The sequence below is a fragment of the Mauremys reevesii genome, linkage group 9 (assembly GCF_016161935.1).
Source record: "Mauremys reevesii isolate NIE-2019 linkage group 9, ASM1616193v1, whole genome shotgun sequence".
NCBI lineage: Eukaryota > Metazoa > Chordata > Testudines > Geoemydidae > Mauremys > Mauremys reevesii.
Window position 1 is genome coordinate 42,813,996 of NC_052631.1, and position 18,362 is coordinate 42,832,357.

Here is an 18,362-nt window from a genome sequence, read left to right on the forward strand (position 1 = left end):
ACACTGCACCCTAAGCCTGGGCTCTGACTCAGGTTTAAGCCTAAGCCCCCCTTCCGTCCACACACAAACCAGTCTGACACGGGTCAGCAAATATTCAGGACTCAGGTCCTAGGACTTTGCTGCAGGGAGCAGGTCAGACCCCAAGTTCCAATCAGACTCAGGTCCAACCCCTGTTATTTTGCAGTGTGGCTGCAGCTCAAGTTGCAGACCTGAGTCAGGTCTGTGGCGGGCAGCATGGACATGTTAGCATGGCTGTGAGACCCAGCTCCAGAAATTGTAAGCCCAAGTTCACAATGCTGTGTCGATGCTCCAGCGCAGGTTTAGAAACACTGAGTCCACAAGCCTGGGTCCTACTGATCCAAGTGTGAGGGGATCAGTTTGGGGGGGAGGGGACTTCAGGTGTTGGGTGAGAGGATTCTATGTGGGACAATCTGGGTGCAGGCAGCTGTGTGGGGTTTAGGTGTGGGGGGATCTGGATGCGCAGAGGCTCATTGTGGGGGGGGGTTACAGGTGCAGAGGCAATGGGACTCTGCAAGGGCTTCCAAGTGAAGGTGGTTGGGGCTCAGCAGAGGGGTCTGAGTGTGGGGGACTCAGGAGACAGGCCTGGGTGCTAGGGGAGTGGGGCTTGGTGGGGTGGGGGCCTGGGTGCAGCTAGTTGGGAGTAAGTGGCATGGGGGCCTGGATGTGGGGGCTCAGGCTGGTGCAGGGGGTGGGGCATTAGGGTGGGGGCTTGAGTTCAGGGAGCTCAATGGGGGGTTGTCTGCATGCAGGGGTGAGAGTCCAGAGGCAGAGAATCTGAGTGAAGGAGGGGTGGTTCGGAGGCAGAAGGTCTGGGTGAAGGGAGATTCCAGATGCAAGGGTTGAGGTTCATTGGGTTGGTGTTCAGGTATGGAAGGCTAGGGGGTTCTGGATGTACTGGGTGAGGCTTGGTAGGGGTGTCTAGGCATGAGAGGTCTGGATGTATGGGGGGCTGGGTAGATGGGGGAGCAGCTCCCCATAGTGACCCCTTCTTCCCACTGATGAGCAATGGGGGCAGGAAGCATGGGAGGTTTCTAGGGGTGGGTGTGACACAGCCGCAGCCACTCCTTGCAGGGGAAGAGGAAATTCCATCCTCTCCTAACTCCAGCCCAGAGGAGACTAGCAACTGATCTTGGCTCAGGACAGGAGCCATGGACTAGGGTGTCCCTACCCAAGTGGTGATTTACCTCTCCGCTGGTTGCTCCGGGTTCCTGAAACAATGAACCTGCGTTGCTAGGGAGTGGTGCTCTTGCAGCTTCCCTTTGCTTCCCTGTCAGAAAGTCATTTTTCTGCAGGGAAGCAAAGAAATCAGCAGGGGACATGAATTCTGCGCACGTGCAGTGATGCAGAATTACCCCAGAAGTAGTACTTCAAGATAAAAATAATCAAACCATGCACAGAATAATCTGTGAAAAGCTGGAAAGACAGAATTGAGTAAACTGAAGCTTTATTATACAGTATGGTAAAATAGCAGCACTTCTCAGTGATATAGGAGAAATTTAGGAATTATGGGGCCTTTAGTTCAACCTCCTCAAATCTTGTAAACAGGAGTCACATGTGAAAAGGAAATGAAGGTCAATAGCTGTGTAGGGCTCAAGGGTCCAGCTACAAAGGCCACATAGGAAATTACAGCTGACATTGATACTGCTGTCAATTCAGAATGAAGAAAAGTATAAAAGAAGAGATGCCAAAAGGAGAATTTGAATTTACATGGTTTAGACATGCAAATGGAGCCAGGGAAGGCAAAGACACTAGCTCTTCACCTTTTTTTTTTAAACAAAGACAACATGCTCTGTCAGAGTTTTGCTCAAGTAAGGGCAAATATAAAGAGAAAGGTCTCACTCTAATAAAACGGGCACTGTCCTAGTCAGAGTGTGGGAATGTGAAATACAACAATTAGGGTCAAAATCCTGGTTACAATTAGGCTATGGGCAGTTATAACGGAGCAGCCTGGACATAATTTAGTCCAGAATAAGGATCACAGTCAAAGGTTAGTTTTTCTGATTAAAAATGATGGGATATAGTCAAATCTAAGATTAAACTGGGTAGCATTCCTGAATATGAAAACACATATACCAATTATAAACTTCCATTGTACATTGAACTTAATTGCAAAACTCAGTATTTGAACACTTGGAGGAGCAGGCACACAAACATGCTTTTCTTAACTATAAATTGTACTAATTGGTGGGAAATAAAATGTATGCCTGGTACAGTCCACTTTAGCATGGTCTGTACTCTTCAATAGGGTTATGAGCACATCAACTGCTTCAAGAGACACAAAATATTACAATATATTCTGGCACATCAGTGAAGGAGGAATTTATTTTCAAACATTAAAATAGATCTGGGTATTTTAAATCAATATTCCTATAGTATGATCTAGGATCACGAAATATTCCTATAGTATGATCTAGGTTTCATTTTAGTATTTTAAGATTACATTATTGCTGTACTTATTGTTAATGAAAAAAAATGTCCTGGACGGAAGCTAAAATAGCTATAGAAATTGGATATTAAAACTTGAAATTGTAAAACACACACTCCCTTCATAGCGCTATGTGTAAAAACACAAATATATTAAATGTTTTACTCAGAGAAAGACTGGATAGCTTAATCCCACACAATGAGAAACAAAATTCATCTAGCAGATGGTAAATCCTGCAATTTGTCTTTGCCTAATAAATAAAAGTAATGGTGAATGATTTTACAAAATTATGGCTCATCAGGGAATTTCAGTCCGTGACAACATCTATTAAACTGAAAGTACATCCCGGAGAGAGATTTTGTTCATATTTTATTCAACAAGCACATCAGCAAATAAAATTGAAGAAAATCTACACGTAACCTAGTGATAACAGTTCGCAACTCCTTTCTTCTGTCATCTTTACCAATCTTCTAGTTTCCAGTGGCTCTTTAGAGATAACATACAGATTCTCTCTGGGTTTTTAAAAAAAAAAAAACGAACAGGAGACAATCCTACAGGAGGATTCCACACCTTAGCATTGCATAGCTGGAAGAGTAATTTCACTGGATGTCATCATCATCAAAAAGATCTTCAAAATCTATTCAGAAAATAACAAAAGAAAATTAATATAGTACCCATGCATATGCTATTTACATACAGTTTTTCATCACTCTGGACTGAAGGCACATACATTTTAAACTAAATTAATCTGAAGTATAAAAATTACAAGTAATTTACTGTAGGAAAAAAGGAGGAAAAAAAAAGACAGACCCAAGATGTCAGCTGAGGCCCTTATCCTGCATCAGAGAACTCAGTGGGAGTTTTGCCACTTAACTTTAATGGGAGCAGGATTAAGGCCTGAAGTTCTTTAGAGATCAACTGATTGAGCACTGTGTTCAAGAGGGCTCAATCCTGCAAAGTACAGAGCACTCTGCCTCTACTCAGCAAAACAATTGAGTATTTACTTTTTAAGCATGTAACTGGTCTCATGTATATACATTTTGGCAGGATTGGGGCATTCGTTGATAATATACAACTAATTCAAGCAGAACTTGACACACATGCTTAAGAGCTTTGCAGATTCAGGACCCTGGGTTTCAGATCATAGTTATGTCTGCTACTCCCATGTTTCTTTTTCTAAGAATACACTGTAATCTCACCACAATATGATTCTGATGAACCCCCCAGCACTCTTTGTTCTATTAAGAGCTTGGGGGGGGGGTTATGATGTGCATTGAAATCTGGGGTTTGTACCTTGTCAAGGTTTCAGGTACAGATGAGCCTTGTCATTGAAACCTAGTCCTTGTTGGACACTTGCTTATGTGAGAATATTGCCATACAATTTGCTATTACTCACAATCTCTGTTTAGGAGAGGTCCAAGGTTTGACCCCCTTGCTATTCCAATGTCTTGACTTAAATGCACTGGGGGAACTTTATGGAGATGCTTGCATGGCATTTGTGCCTGGCTCTACTCTATGCAGTCACTCTTTCAGTTGTAAGACATACGCACTAAAAAACTGGGTAATTCCAAGTAAAACCACTTTAATTTATCGGTTGACTAACCAGATGTAAAAACTTAAAAACACTTTGGACACAGACAGAAACCCTAAATAGTCTCAAGACATTTTTTAGATCAACCATTTTCCATAGTTTGTGACAATGATGCCTCAACCACAGCAAGTTTTAGTAATACCATGGGTTTCTGTCAGTTCTTTGCTGTATAGCTGTCAAAGCTGTATTATTTACCAAACATGGAAAATGCGTATTGCCCAGGCATACGTTGTATTTCCTATCCAAAACTGGCCAAATACGAAGTTATGTTATTCCTCAACTATGCAACTGGCTATTCTTGAAAAGTCACATCCATCCATTTTACCATGTAAAGGATTTGAGGTACTGATATATGAGACAATCTCTTGTAAACAATAACTTGGTAAACAATTTCCATATACTGCTAGTTAAAGTTACTAACACAGAGTCAGTCATGCAACTATGATCGGGCAATTTCATTTGGAATGACCAAATCTGATAAATTCATTTTGAGGTGGAGGCAGACAAGCAATTTTTATACATTGCCCAGTTTTCTATTTAATGTGATTTAATTATTACAAATGTGACAAAGTACAAACTGAAATATCACAAAATGTAATTTTTCCATTCAAAAATTGAAGTTCAAGACATGTAAAGAACACAATAACCCAAAAGCAGGTTTATCTCAAATATGGCAGAAGCTATAATGCTACATTACTGGAGATAAAATCAAAGGTAGGCTGGTCTTGGCTATTCTTGCTTCCCAAACTAATGATTCTGGTTGTTAATTTCTAGCACCAAATACTGTAAACTATTAATAACTAAATATAAAATAACTAAAATATAAAAATAAAGTAGCGCTGGAACTGAAATATGTTGAATTGCCTTACCATTAAAGAAATCTGCATGAACTGCCTTTTCATTAGCTGCTAAGTCCATCAATAAACCTGTACTTCCTCCTGCCTAAGAAAGAACAGTGTTTTGTCATCTACTGTGCATAGTTTAGTGGCAAATCATAATATTCACTATTTAAAGCTTTGTATACGTTTAATTATCTTGATCATTCATACAAACATTTACATACCTATCAAATTAACATGTGAGGTATAGTACATTGCCCCATCTTCTTCCCTCTTCTGTTGCCATCTGTACAACTCATTTGAGTGGCATGATTGTTTCTCCTGCTTCTAGGGAGCTTGAACTTAGCTTGTTTTATCAGCAATAACCTTCATTTTCTCCTAGCCTGTCATATGCTAAATTTCTTAGTGGAAGTGTGACAGAGATAACCAAGATCCCAATCCTGCAGTAAATTCTAGGCAAACACTGTGATGCTTACATAGAACACCACAGTAATGTACTGTTGGAGGGAGGAGGGTGAAGAAAACAAAACAAACAGCTTTCTGGGATGTATTGGCAAGAGTGTTGTAAGCAAGACTCAAGAAGTAATTCTTCCACTCTAGTCAGCACTTTACATAAAAACAATTACATAAAAGGTTGTTATAAAGAGGAAGGTGATAAATTTTTAACCACTGGCACACAGAACAAGTAGTAATGGTCTTAAATTGCGGCAAGAGAGACTTGGGTTAGACATCAGGAAAAACTTACTAACTGTAAGGGTAGTTAAGCACTAGAACAAAGTGTTGTCTAATGACAAAATAAATACACTGATAATAGAGAAATGTTTTCTCTCCCAGTTGCAGGGATCTCTGGGGGATCAGCTAACACTGTAGATGTAACACTTCGAATCACACTTGTGTGGTTTCGGTTAAGGGTTCAGCCTTAGGCCAGATGCTTCAGAGGGAATGAACAGAACAGGGCAATTTTTCAGTTAGCCATCCCCTGTTGTCCAGTCCCAGCTTCTGGCAGTCAAAGGTTTAGGGATACAAAGAGCCTGGGACTGCATCCCTGACCATCTTGGCTAATAGCTATTAATTGACCTATTCTTTTTTAACCCATTTATACTTTGGCCTTCACAACATCTCCAGGCAAGGAGTTCTACAGGTTGACTGTGAACTGTGTGAAAATGTACGTCTTTAATTTTATCGTGTGACCCCTGGTTTGTATGGTATGTGAAGGGGTAAATAACACTTCCTTATTCACTGTCTCCACACAGTTTATGATTTTATAGACCTCTATCATATTCTTCCCTCCTGCCCACCCCTGCCATCTCTTTTCTAAACTGAACAGTCCCTGTCTTTTTAATCTCTCCTCATAAAAAGCTGTTCCATACTCCTAGTTTTTGTGCCCTTCTCTCTACTTTTTTCTAGTTCTAATACATCTTTTTTGAGCTAAGGAAACCAGAACTACATACAGTATCCATGGTGTGGGAGTACCATGGATTTATCTAGTAGCATTGTATTTTCTGTTTTCTTCTCTATGCCTTTTCTAATGGTTCCAAACATTATTAGTTTTTTTGAGTCACTGAACATTGAGCAGATGTTTTCAGAAAAAGACTCCAAGATCAATTTGGGTGGTAACAGCTAATTCACACCCCGTCATATTGTATGTATAACTCTTTTCCACTGTGCATTACTTTGCACTTATCAACATTGAACTTCATCTGTCATTTTGTTGCCCAGTCACCCAGTTTTGTGAGACCCCTTTGTAACTCTTCAGTCAGCTTCAGACTTAACTAACTTGAGCACTTTAGTATCATTTTCCTATCTCACTGTTTATCCATTTTCTGATGACCTACGAATATGCTGACAAGTACAGACCCTTGGGGGACCCCTGCAATTTACCCTTCTCCATTTCAGCTGAGGGTTCAGCGTTAGGCCAGGGATTATGGGGCTCTGAGGAGCAGGGTCCCTTTATTGAGCATGCAACCAGCAGGTGCACAGGACTGTCACTGGGCACCGCTTAACACTGGGGACATAAGGCTTCCCGCCAAAGGCACGTGGTGTCAGCTCAGGGCTCGGCCTTAGGCCAGGGATTAGGGGGTGCTTGGAGCACAGCCCTGCATTTAACTGTCGCTGGGGAGCCCCCACGCTACGCCCCAGCGGGGCCAGGTCTGGGCCCTCAGCGGCCCAGGGAGACGCGCAGCCGGAGGCGCCACGCCATGCGCCAGGCCAGCACAGCCGCTAGGGCCCCGCGGGGGGAAGAAGCGGGAAGGCTCCCGCGGAGCACAGATGGGCCGAGGGGGGGAACGGCCACCACCCGCGGTGCCCCGCCCTGTAGGAGGCGCTAGAAACCAGCCAATCAGATCTGGGACCGCTGCCCAGACTCGCGTCCTGTCAACACGTAACGCAACGCGAGCCCCTCGTCCGCCGCTCCCCCAGCGCGAGCCTCTAACCGCCAGCTCAGCCCGAGGCATCCCCAACGGGGGGGGAGGGGGGCTCCGCGCGCCGCACCCCCCGCTAGCATCATCACCTCGTCCAGGTCCACGTAGGGCCCCGCGCCCTCGGGGAACATCTCGTCCACTGCTGGCTTCATCGCTCGCGAGTGGCCCCGGCCGGCAGCGCCTTCCCCCTCGAACCACTTCCGGTCTGAGCTCAAGTCGCCAACTTCCGGTGTAAGGAGAGTCTGCGCAGCTCCACTCTCGTGGCCCTTCTGGAAGCCGGGAGGACCGATCGCTCTATGGTGCCGGCGTGGCCTCCTCAGGCGCCGCCCCGGTTGCCACTGTAGCTCTGCCCCGCCCCCGAGCACTACCTGGCTGTCCTGGGGAGAGCAGGAGCAGAGGGCTCGTGACCTCTGAGGGGAAGCACAGCTCAGGGCTCCGGTTGGCCCGAGTTGGGGCAGGGGCTCCCTAGGAGGCCTAAGCTATGATCAGTCCAGGCGCTTGGTGACTGCTTGCACTATACAGGATTTCCCATGACCCTTTGCAGTGCGGCTAGGGCTTCCAGTGCACCTTGCGTGGCCTGGGGGAGTTGCAGTCAATAGCAGCATTTGCCAGATGCACACTTTTCCCCTTGGTCATCAGGCCAGAACCAGAGCCTAATTCCTGCCACTTCTTAGTTACCCCTCTGCCCGCCAACAATAGGGTTAGAAAAAATCCCCCCTTCACGTTCAGCAGAAGAGCCACGGCAACATTTTTGAAAGCACTGAAGTGATTTAGACCTTGGCACACCAAAGCTGTACCACTTTAACTGCCCTGGCATAATGCAGTACGATCTCTTGGTGTGGCTGCCATTAGACAGGAGTACTAGGTTGATACCAGTATAACTGTTCCCATACAGGAATGGGGATAAGCTACGCTGGTATGAGCACTTTATATTGACAAAACTGCACCCTCATTAGGGGCCATGCCAATATAACTATACAGGGGAAAAGATCACACTCCTAACTGACATAGTCCCATTTTCGAAAGTGACTTGGACATTTAGGTCCCAAAGATGTTCAGTGACACATAGATTCCTTAAGTGCCTAAGTCACTTTTGAAAATGGGCCTTTATTTTCTAAGAGTACGTCTACACTATAAGCGCTATGGCTGCAGTGCTGCCACTACACCTCTGTAGTGTAGGCACTTGCTACAGTGACAGAAGGGGTTTTTCCATCACTGTAGTAAATCCACGTCCTCAAAAGGCAGTAACTAGGTCGATGGGCTGTCACAGACTTCCTGTGTGATGTTGAGTGAAGTACTTAGTCTTTCTGTTTCTCATCAGTAAAATGGGAATAATAGCAATTCACTACCTCATGGGGTTTAGTAGGGATACATATACTAATGATTTTGAGACACCAAGATGTTACAGTAATGGGTACCGTATAAGGACCTAAAATAGGTAGGATAATCCTTATTGTTGAACTACCATAAATAATTTGCTGTGCTAGGCAGCTTCTGTTTAGGAGAGACTTATACTGTGATATTCTGGTGACAGAGGTTCTATTTCTCCATTGCCCTGTAACTTTGTTGAGTCATTTACACCTGTGCAGGGTGGTTGTAAAAGGTAACCAAATCAGAATGGTAGCACTTTATGTCCATTCTGCCAAGGTGTAAATGACTACACAAGATGCAAAGCATTAGAGAACCAAGCCTTAAACTGTTTTTTTGCCTCTAGAAAGGTTATTCTCAGTTTGTAGCTAATAGAGCGAAGCGCTAATGCAAAGATAAGTAGAAGACTGGTTCAACTAGTGGTGAGAGTGTCTTCAAAACATCATTTATGGAAAAAATACATTAATAGAAAAAGGAAAGGGATGAAGATGAATAAGAAATATAGATAGAAGGCACTCAGAATCCCTTTGGGTTCCGGCCACCTGCAAGACTGCCTCCCTCTCTAGCTGCCAGCATGACACTTGAGATTAATAGAGACTCTTGAACTAACAGTCCTAGATTGTCCATTCTACTAAGGCCATTGCTATGCAGTGCAAAGTGGCCTTGACTTGGCTCGAGATTTCTAGCAGAGCATTCCCCCTGTGTAGGGGGTCTCTCTGCTTGTGTACAGCAAGTGGAGGAAGTGTATCTGTGTGACAAAGTGGGAATAGCCTTGGGCTAGGTCCCACTCTGCACACTTTGTAAGCGCTCTTGCAAAAGCCAAACTGGGAGATAATTCATAGAATATCACTGGGTTGGAAGGGACTTCAGGAGGTCATCTAGTTGAACCCCCTGCTCAAATTTTTAAAGATTGAATTCATAACCCAGGGTTTAGCAGGCCAATGCTCAAACCATTGAGCTATCCCCAGTTAACAGCAATCAGCTTATCAGCTGGGGACTGTTAAATAGGAGACAGGAAGGGTGAGAGCAGGGCTGAAACTGGACAGAAGACACAGAAGTCCAGAGAAATGAGATCTCTATCCCCATCCTCTCATCTTGTGGTTAGAGAATACACTGACTTGAGAAAAGCCTTATGGTAATGGGACATGAAGCTGCCTAAAATGTTGTCAAAAGTGTATAGTGTGAATTTATGTAAGAGCATGTGCCAACTACTTGCGGAGAGAAATCCAGGGTGAGGAAGCACAGCCTGTGATAATCCCTCCCACTAGTGCCAAGAAGTATCCCCTGCCCAATATTTGGTCCTCTGCTGGTGTAAAGGACTTTATGCCATCAGTAGCAACAGCATAAATTAGAGTGGGATCTCTTCTGCACTAACTTGCACTGAATGAGGGAGCCAAAATCAACTCTGCACTGTTGCGGTCAAACGTAGTGGAGAATTGGGACTACAAATTCTCAATTTAAAATTCAGGGAGCAGGTGGCAAAGCAGTGTCAGTGGAGGCCTTTGGTGTGGAATTCCGTTTCCAAGATGGGTTATCAGAACCCCAGTGTACTGGTCAACAAGACTAAGACTAATCTCTTCTCTTGGTTTTTGCAAAAAGGGAGTGATTATGGGGTTGGAGGATTCTTATGGTGATTTGGGTCAACAAGTTTTTGATGTTACTCTTTATATATTGGTCAAAGTCCAGAGACTACCCAATGGGCACTTTTATACATTTTAAAATACAAACAGCCAAAAACAGGATTGAAATTAATGAATTTTTAATTTTTGCACAAAAGAATACACTATATTGAAAGAAAAAGCCGGACTAATTATCTGCCATTTTACAAATATGGAAACGCTGTACAATATGTTTAATGTTTAAAAACATTGAAACAACATAGACTGAATGGGCAAGTCAGGCATGTTTACTGGCAGCAGTAAATTCCTTTAAAGGTCTCAGCACTAGCTTTAGCAAAATGAGCAAAATCATTAGTGCTCATGGTAGGGAACATCATAACCAAGGTTATTTCCAAAAGGGTATTGAGCAAACAGGGTTCTGGCCATTTCGTTGATTCTGTTGTATGCTCCCAAGGTCCGGAAATAATCCACGTACGACCAAAAATCACTGGACCAGAAAGGCCAATATGGCAGGGCTGCAGGTTCCTCATACGGGTCTACAATAAAAATTGCAGAATTAGATTAACATAACATGAAATGTGTTGGTTAGAGCATGACCGGGAGCCTACACTCCTGGGTTCTAGTCCTAGGTCTCACTATGAAGCAGGTCACTCACCCTCACTCAGGCCTTGATTCTCTCTAGGGCTGTGGCCTGGCAGACAGTGAATGTAAAAGCCCTACACTACCCACTCCTTTGCCCTTGGTGCATGGGAGATGATAAGTAGAGCAGGGAGGGGGTTAAAGAAGGCATGGTCCAAGTACACTGTGGTCTGGTATAATGGCCCACAGAGGGCTGTTAGAAGCTGGCACAACTTAGAACTGGGGCTGCTCTACTTTGTGCTGTGGGCTGGTTGGGGACTAGGCCTAGTCCAAAATTAGGTCAGGCAAAGGTGGCTTTAAATCACCTTTTCCATCCCCCTCAACCACGTTTCCTCTGCCTGGGACAGGAAAGGAATATATAGTTAAAGGTATAGTCCTTGTGAACTATTTTACAGGGGTGTTGAGGTGCTTACCCACTTAGTGATTGTCAGGGCCGCCCAGAGGATTCCGGGGGCCCAGGGTCTTCAGCGGCGGGGGACCCCCGCTTCAGCGGTAAGTCGGCGGCGGGGGGTCCTTCCGTTCCAGGACCTGCCGCCAAAGTGCCCCAAAGACCCACGGCGGGGACCCCCCTCCTCTGAATTACCGCCGAAGCGGGACCCGCCGCCGAAGTGCAGCCCCCACCGCGGGTCTTTGGGGCACTTCTGCGGCGGGTCCCGGAACGGAAGGGCCCCCCCACTGCCGAATTACCGCCGAAGACCCGGCTGCACTCCGGCGGCGGGTCCAGCTTCAGCTGTAATTCGGCGGCGGGGGGGGTGGTGTCCTTCGATCCCGGAGAGGAAGGACCCCCCGCCAGCGAAGACCGGGAGCGAAGAAGCTCCGGGGTTCCGGGCCCCGCGAGAGTTTTCCGGGGCCCCCAAAGCGAGTGAAGGACCCTGCTCCAGGGGCCCCAAAAAACTCTCGTGGGGGCCCCTGCTGGGTCCGGGGCCTGGGGTAAATTGCCCCACTTGCCCCCCCCTCTGGGCGACCCTGGTGATTGTAAAGTAAAGTATGGCCATTATTAACCTAGCTAGAAGTACTCCAAATTGAGTAGGGTGTAACTGAAAATGCTGCGCTCAATATTTCATTTCATAGAGAAATGAAACCAATGGGAGCTTTGCATGAAAATTGATGGCATCGTATGGCTTTATACAGCAAGGCCTTCCAAGACCCTCCTACCTTGAATTAATTATTCTGCAAATAAAGATGGCTTCTCCTATACACATTGCAAATGATTTTTGTGGAATACTTTTCAGCAGTGCCCTGTCCTTCCTGCTGGGATTCCAGCCAAGTTTCATTTTTGCTATCAGTTAAGAGGATCCCAAACTGGAACCATTTCTCCTTAAACTGTGAATAGCAGAGAACTCTTCTATACTTTTCCATGATAACATTATTAACATTTATTTGGCTACAGCTTCCAGCCTTTGGTACAGGCCACATCCTGAGACTTCTCATACACAAGCAGCAAAGAATCCTGTGGCACCTTATAGACTAACAGACGTTTTGCAGCATGAGCTTTCGTGGGTGAATACACTTGCATCCGAAGAAGTGGGTATTCACCCACGAAAGCTCATGCTGCAAAACGTCTGTTAGTCTATAAGGTGCCACAGGATTCTTTGCTGCTTTTACAGAACCAGACTAACACGGCTACCCCTCTGATACTTCTCATACACAGTGGGAATAGCAGCAGACCCACTCTGAGAGGTGATCATGCAAGTGGATCCATGCAGGTTGACTCTTGCATCAATAGGGCTCTGCTGGGAGAGGGGCAAGGCACGGGGGGAAGGTTTCAAATATCAGCATCGGGGTCTAAGGTGCCTTGCGGAAGTCTGAAGCCTCAGAATTATGTCTCTTCTCTGTAGATAGTAGAAACCAAAGGCTAAAGAGATGGAAAAAGAGATCCAAGTAGGAAGTGTCCAGCAGCTGCAGACACTTCCAACTTGGCAGACAGACAGTTTTTGGCTTTGTTTTTAAAGAGGACATAAAAAATAATCTGGACTTGAGTTGCCAATTCAATGAGCTCAGGGCCTGATGCTGCCAGGTTCTGAGCACCCTCGGGCCTTGATCCAACAAATCACTTCAGCATATGTGGAATTTAGCTGAAGAAGTACTTACAAAGGTAAAGTTAAATGTGTGCTTCAGTGCTTTGCTGGATGAAGACCACTGCTCCGCTAGTGTTTGGGCTATGTCCGAACCCCATTGAAATCAGTGGTGAGTGTTTCTATTGACTTTGATGAGCTTCAGATCAGACCCTTTAATGGGAACTAGCAGTTCTCTCCAATCTGGGATCAGTTCCTAATTTCATAAGATAGAATTTGCAGTGCATAGTCACAGATGGTAACAAAACAAAATCAAATTAATTAGCCACTGTTGTCTGTGGAATAGAGTATTAGCTGATCTCTAGGTTCATGCTGCAGTCTGCTCCTTGGCACAATGTGAAATAAAAAAACATTTGCTGTAAAATATTACCCCAGCTAGGTTTTTATATTGTAAAATACACACCGAGAAGAGATGTGTGGTTATTTAATTGTGATGTTGCATCAAACAATATTTCCTGTGTTCAAATAAACTATTGCACACACATTTGTTAAAGCACAGAAAAAAATGATCAGAAAAATTGAGTTGTGAGGTGTAATTAAAGCAAGCCAATGAGGCTTGTTGCATGGAGTTAAAAAAAAGTGTTTGTTTTCAATTAACATAGTCAAATTCTTTCCATGCCACCTCCCCATTGTCCACCTAGGTTCATGTTTTGATAGGCACTACTGTTTCCAGTGGAATGTTACGTTACTGGATATCAGCAGATCCAAGACAGTCTTCACTCTCATGCCAATACACATCTCAATGAACGCCGTATAGTGTTTGTGTTCAGCATTTTTCTAGCAGTGCTAGAAAAATTGTCTAGCATTGCTGCTCTTTGCTCTCAATAAGAATTTAAGCAAATATATGGTTGTCACAATTTCCCCATGCTGTCCTCAGGAATAACTAGCTACCATCCAAAGCACCAAAACCTATCAATAAGGCAACTGAAATGTTGTTAGGATGACTTTTTTAAAGCAAAGGCAAACATTGCATACTATGGATCAGATCCTCAGCTGATGTAAATCTGCATAGCTCCATAGATTATACTGATATTTACCAGCTGAGGATGTGTTCCTATATTTTTTTAAATTGGCTGTGTGCTCATTTGTAGATTTTAAGCTTTTTATCTTGGAAGTTGGGATTTCTCGCCAATAAGTAGACATGCATCCTGAGGTTCCTGCAAGTCTAATATATTTAAAAGTCTGGTGTTTCTTAACTTATGATAGCACTGTAAAACACACAGTTTGGTGATCATTGAAGGACATGCCTTAGCTATCAGTTTTGCTGTTTTTATTTTAACTTTGCTAACACATCCTCTCTCTTCGTAAAGTTTATATTTTTAATCAATTGCCTAGCAGCACTTCATGTATTTATTTATTTATTTCTTATTTCATACTCTATCAGCAACAGATGAAAACATTTATATCAGGGGCTGATGCAAAGCCCACTGAGTCAATGGGAGTCTCCCCACTGACTATAATGCACTTAGGATTGGGCCCGCCAGTTACAAGTGGCTCTTCCAATTTTTAGGAATGGTGTGGGGAGTGGGGGAAGGAGAAAAAGTCTGAAAAGCATTACCATCTTCATCCTGTACTGGCCGGGCATCTGTAAATAAATAAGAAATAATCAGTAGTAGGTCTCAGATGGAAGGGTTTGCAGTGTACAAAGAGGTGCTGTGTAGCCCAGAAGCTGACCAGCTCTGCAATGCATTGATAGGAGCCTACTGACAGCTAAACTTCTGTGTTTGAAACAGCTGAATAAAGAATTCTCTGTTTCCAGTCACTCCATGATACAATTTGAATACTGTTTGCTAATAATGAAGGCAAATGTGACCGGTGTATTAATAACATTTTATATCAAATGCAAGTCAACAGATCTAGATTAAAATATTTAAGGCGGATGGAAAAAAATAAAGGATAAATATAAAAGTTAACTTACCTGTTAATGCATTCATCAGCATGCAGAGGGCAATTAATCCAATAAAGATAAACCTCATGGTCTCTGCAAATTATTATTCCTGTTTCTGAAATAGACTCTATAAAATGAAATAGAGCAGAATATATCAAAATACATTTTTTCTTCTATACAAAAAAGTTGGAATCATCTATTTTTCACTAAAGTGGCAATAAGATTTTTATATTTCCAGGTGTCTCTAACCCTCCAACTGCTAGAAGCACCTGGCACTGGCCACTGCCAGAGACAGGATATTGGGTCTGAGGGACCATTGTTTTGACCAAGCATGGCTGTTCTTATCAAATCTGTTAACTGCAAAAAACTTTCAGTATATTAAAAGAACTGCAGTACTCAGGTCTGATGTACTGGATTAAAAAAAATAATAAAAGTTCACCTGCATTGACATGAAATTAAATGTCTTGGAACTATTTTGTTTTGTAGCTACTTTAGTTTCACTTTAGACATTACCTTTTTCCCCACCTTTCTCTTAAATGAGTAGAGGTCTGTAGCTCTGAGTCAACTGCAAAAATCTGAATGGGTTTCTATTGCTATAAAATAGCACCACTATTTAGAGAAGGGTGGGGAATAAGGAAAGGAACGTCACTTACTTAATACACCAATCTGATTTTTTCAACCTAATCTAAAAGTGTGTAGTTGCACACATCTATAATATATTGCAGCGCCATCTGTGGTCAGAAATGTCTAGATAAACTGGGAATAAAATCCCTATAGTATAAAACTAGAGAAAAAAATCCAGCAGCTAATTCAATAATTGCTGCTTACAATATCTCTCTAATTTGTATGCTTTTCTCTATGGGAGAAGGTCTTCTCGGGTTATTTTGGTTGGCATTTGTTGTAAATTTTGAGGTAATAACTCTGAGCCCCAACCTCCTGCCCCAGCCTGAGCCCCCCAAACCCGGAGCTCCCTCCTTCACCCCAAACCCTGCACCACCAGCCCAGAGCCTTCACCCCCTCTGCATCCCAACCTCCTGCCCCAGCCCACAGACCTCTCCCACACCCTGAACCCATCATCCCCAACCTCACCTCAGAGCCCACACCCATAGGCACACTCCAGGGCTGGAGCACCCATGGAAAAAAATTGGTGGGTGCTCAGCACCTGCTGGCAGCTCCCTGTGGCCCTGCCCCCCTGCTTCGGCTCACCTCTGCCTCGGCCTCCTCCTCGAGCACGCTGCCGTGTCCTGCTTCTCCCCCTCCCTCCCAGCACTTGTGCTGCAAAAGAGCTGATTCGCAGGGCTGGGAGGGAGGAGGGAGGAGAGGGAGCACGGTGTGCTGGGGGAAGAGGCGGGGCCGGGGATTTGGGGAAGGGATCGAATAGGGGCAGGGAGGGGGTGGAGTTAGGGCGGGGACTTTAGGGATGGGGCTGGAATTGGGGGAGGGCCGGGGCGGGGATGGGTTGGAGTGGGGGCGGGGCCAGGGGCAGGGGACATGGGCACCCACCAGCACCGTAGAAAGTTGGCACCTATGCCCATACCCCCAGCCCAAAGCCCACACCCCCTCCTACACCCCAACCCCCTGCTTCAACCCACAACCACCTCCCGCACTCTGAATTCCTTGGCCCCATTCCCCAGCCTGGAGCCCCCTCCTGCACCTCAAAGCCCTCATCCCTGGCCCCACCCCAAAGCCCGCACCCCCAGCTCAGAACTCTCATCCCCCCCCACACCCAACTCCCTGCCCTAGCCCAGAACCTCCTCCCACACCCCGAATCCCTCATTTCTGGCCCCACCCCTGAGCCTGCACCTCCAGCTAGAGACCTCACCCTCCCTACACCCCAACCCTCTTTCCCAGTCCAGTGAAAATGAGTTAGTGTGATTAGAAAGTTGGCAGCCCTATTCACAACTCATGTTCCAGCCCCACAGTTGTGGAGTGCAAGCTGCTTCATACAGACTGAGGGTACATCCATACTACCCGCCCGGGTCGGTGGGTAGCGATCGACTTCTCGGAGTTCGATATATCGCGTCTCATCTAGACGCAATATATCGACCTCCGAACGCGCTCCCGTCGACTCCGGAACTCCACCACTGTGAACGGCGGTGGTGGAGTCGACGGGGGAGCCATGGACTTCGATCCCGCGCCGTGAGGACGGGTAAGTGCTTCGAACTAAGGTACTTCGAGTTCAGCTATGCTATTCATGTAGCTGAACTTGCGTACCTTAGTTTGAAACCCCCCCCCCGCCAGTGTAGACCAGGCCTGAGAGAGCTATGACCATCATAACGCGAGCTCTCCTTGCATTGAGGTCATCATAGGTTTACCTTCCCGCTGCTTAACAGAGAGCTTCCATCCACTGCACTTCTCACTCTCTGCAGAAAAACACACCCACCAGTTCTGGACATACTTGCTATCATGTCCCTTATCCCTCCATATGTGGGACTGGTCCATGCCCCCACTCTGAACCTGCTTAGGTGGAACAAGAGCGCAGTCTGGGAAAAGCGGGGGTGGGGAAGGCTGCACACTCAATCTTGGACCTAGGGTGTGTGGGCTCAATCAAATGGCTTTGCAGGAGGCCCCCACTTTGCTCAGATGGGTCTTGCTACTGGAACTCAACCCCATCTATGCACAACATTAAGTCATTCCTGCTGGGAATGATTCTGTGGCCTCTGCAACAGGGTGGCTTGCCCTGGAAGTAAGGGCTGGAGGGCCTAGCCAACACGTATTACTGAAAGAGGCACACCTGAGAGGATCAGGTAATTTCCCTTCTAAAGGGCAGCTGGAAGTGGCAGTGAGGAGGAATTTTCTTTGCAACGTGTATCAAGAACCCAAGGAAAAGGTGCAAGACTCAAAGCCATGACCAAGACACAAAGCACAGTGGATGGCAATCATAGACTGTATCTTGAAGTGAGTCTGCTATGCCACAAAGCCCAAGAAGAAGAAGGGGGATGCTCAGGAATCAGAGACTGATAGGAGGGAATAGGCTCTAGCAGAGAGTCAGGACTTTGACTCCAGTCATGTAGGGCCTCAGAGTGGCCCGCCAAAGAAGAAATGGCCCAAGGCAGGGAGGCTTAGAAGGAGGAAGAGAAATGTTGTTGATTGGGCTTTAATTTGTGCATATGTTGTATTTTGAGTTTATCTTCATGAATAAACCCAAGCCCTAAGGAGTGGTACTTTGACCACTGAAAAAGTGTTTGGAGTCTGTGTAAGGGACCCTGAACAGGGAGGAAACAGGCAGGGTGCTGCAGAGTGACCTCTGGCATGACAGAGTACATGGGTGATGGCTGACCGTGTTACAGCCTTGACTCACAAAGGCACCTCTGAAAGGAAAAATCTCTGTGGCTTTAGACTACACCAAGCAGTTCCAAATATTGTGGAACTTGAAAAACAATCCTGAGGTAGAAGGCCCCTAATACACCCCATAAAGACATTAATCCTCTTTCTTAGTGGCCCTAAACCCAACAGATCCAGCCTTCAGGTGATCTC

The 18,362-nt window shown here is 45.3% G+C and overlaps 2 protein-coding genes across 3 annotated transcripts; both read right to left on the minus strand.

Moving 5' to 3' along the window:
- Nucleotides 1-1,448: 1,448 nt before the first annotated feature.
- On the minus strand, nt 1,449-7,534 carry COPS9 (COP9 signalosome subunit 9). Its single transcript, XM_039486851.1, has 3 exons — nt 7,386-7,534; nt 4,907-4,979; nt 1,449-3,083 (listed from the first exon to the last, which is right to left on the minus strand). The coding sequence occupies exons 1-3, from the start codon at nt 7,446-7,448 to the stop codon at nt 3,046-3,048; spliced, it is 174 nt and encodes a 57-aa protein (XP_039342785.1). The 5' UTR covers nt 7,449-7,534; the 3' UTR covers nt 1,449-3,045.
- Nucleotides 7,535-10,484: 2,950 nt separating this feature from the next.
- Nucleotides 10,485-16,146, minus strand: OTOS (otospiralin). Of its 2 annotated transcripts, XM_039489627.1 has the most exons (4): nt 16,092-16,146; nt 14,916-15,012; nt 14,556-14,582; nt 10,485-10,819 (listed from the first exon to the last, which is right to left on the minus strand). In XM_039489627.1, the coding sequence occupies exons 2-4, from the start codon at nt 14,971-14,973 to the stop codon at nt 10,635-10,637; spliced, it is 270 nt and encodes an 89-aa protein (XP_039345561.1). In that variant the 5' UTR covers nt 14,974-15,012; nt 16,092-16,146; the 3' UTR covers nt 10,485-10,634. The 2 variants fall into 2 exon arrangements, with proteins under 2 accessions (XP_039345561.1, XP_039345562.1); XM_039489628.1 differs by lacking the exons at nt 14,916-15,012; nt 16,092-16,146 and adding an exon at nt 14,672-14,699.
- Between the last annotated feature and the right edge of the window lie 2,216 nt (nt 16,147-18,362).

What these genes read in the sequence shown, in the direction of transcription:
- COPS9 (XM_039486851.1), bottom strand. Translation starts at nt 7,448, where the DNA reads ATGAAGCCAGCAGTGGACGAGATGTTCCCCGAGGGCGCGGGGCCCTAC. An exon ending in CCTACGTGGACCTGGACGAG is followed by an intron (nt 4,980 to 7,385) that starts GTGATGATGCTA and finishes GTTCTTTCTTAG; the next exon opens with GCAGGAGGAAGTACAGGTTT. An exon ending in TCATGCAGATTTCTTTAATG is followed by an intron (nt 3,084 to 4,906) that starts GTAAGGCAATTC and finishes TTTTCTGAATAG; the next exon opens with ATTTTGAAGATCTTTTTGAT.
- OTOS (XM_039489627.1), bottom strand. Translation starts at nt 14,973, where the DNA reads ATGAGGTTTATCTTTATTGGATTAATTGCCCTCTGCATGCTGATGAAT. An exon ending in GCTGATGAATGCATTAACAG is followed by an intron (nt 14,583 to 14,915) that starts GTAAGTTAACTT and finishes ATTTATTTACAG; the next exon opens with ATGCCCGGCCAGTACAGGAT. An exon ending in GCCAGTACAGGATGAAGATG is followed by an intron (nt 10,820 to 14,555) that starts GTAATGCTTTTC and finishes TTTTTATTGTAG; the next exon opens with ACCCGTATGAGGAACCTGCA.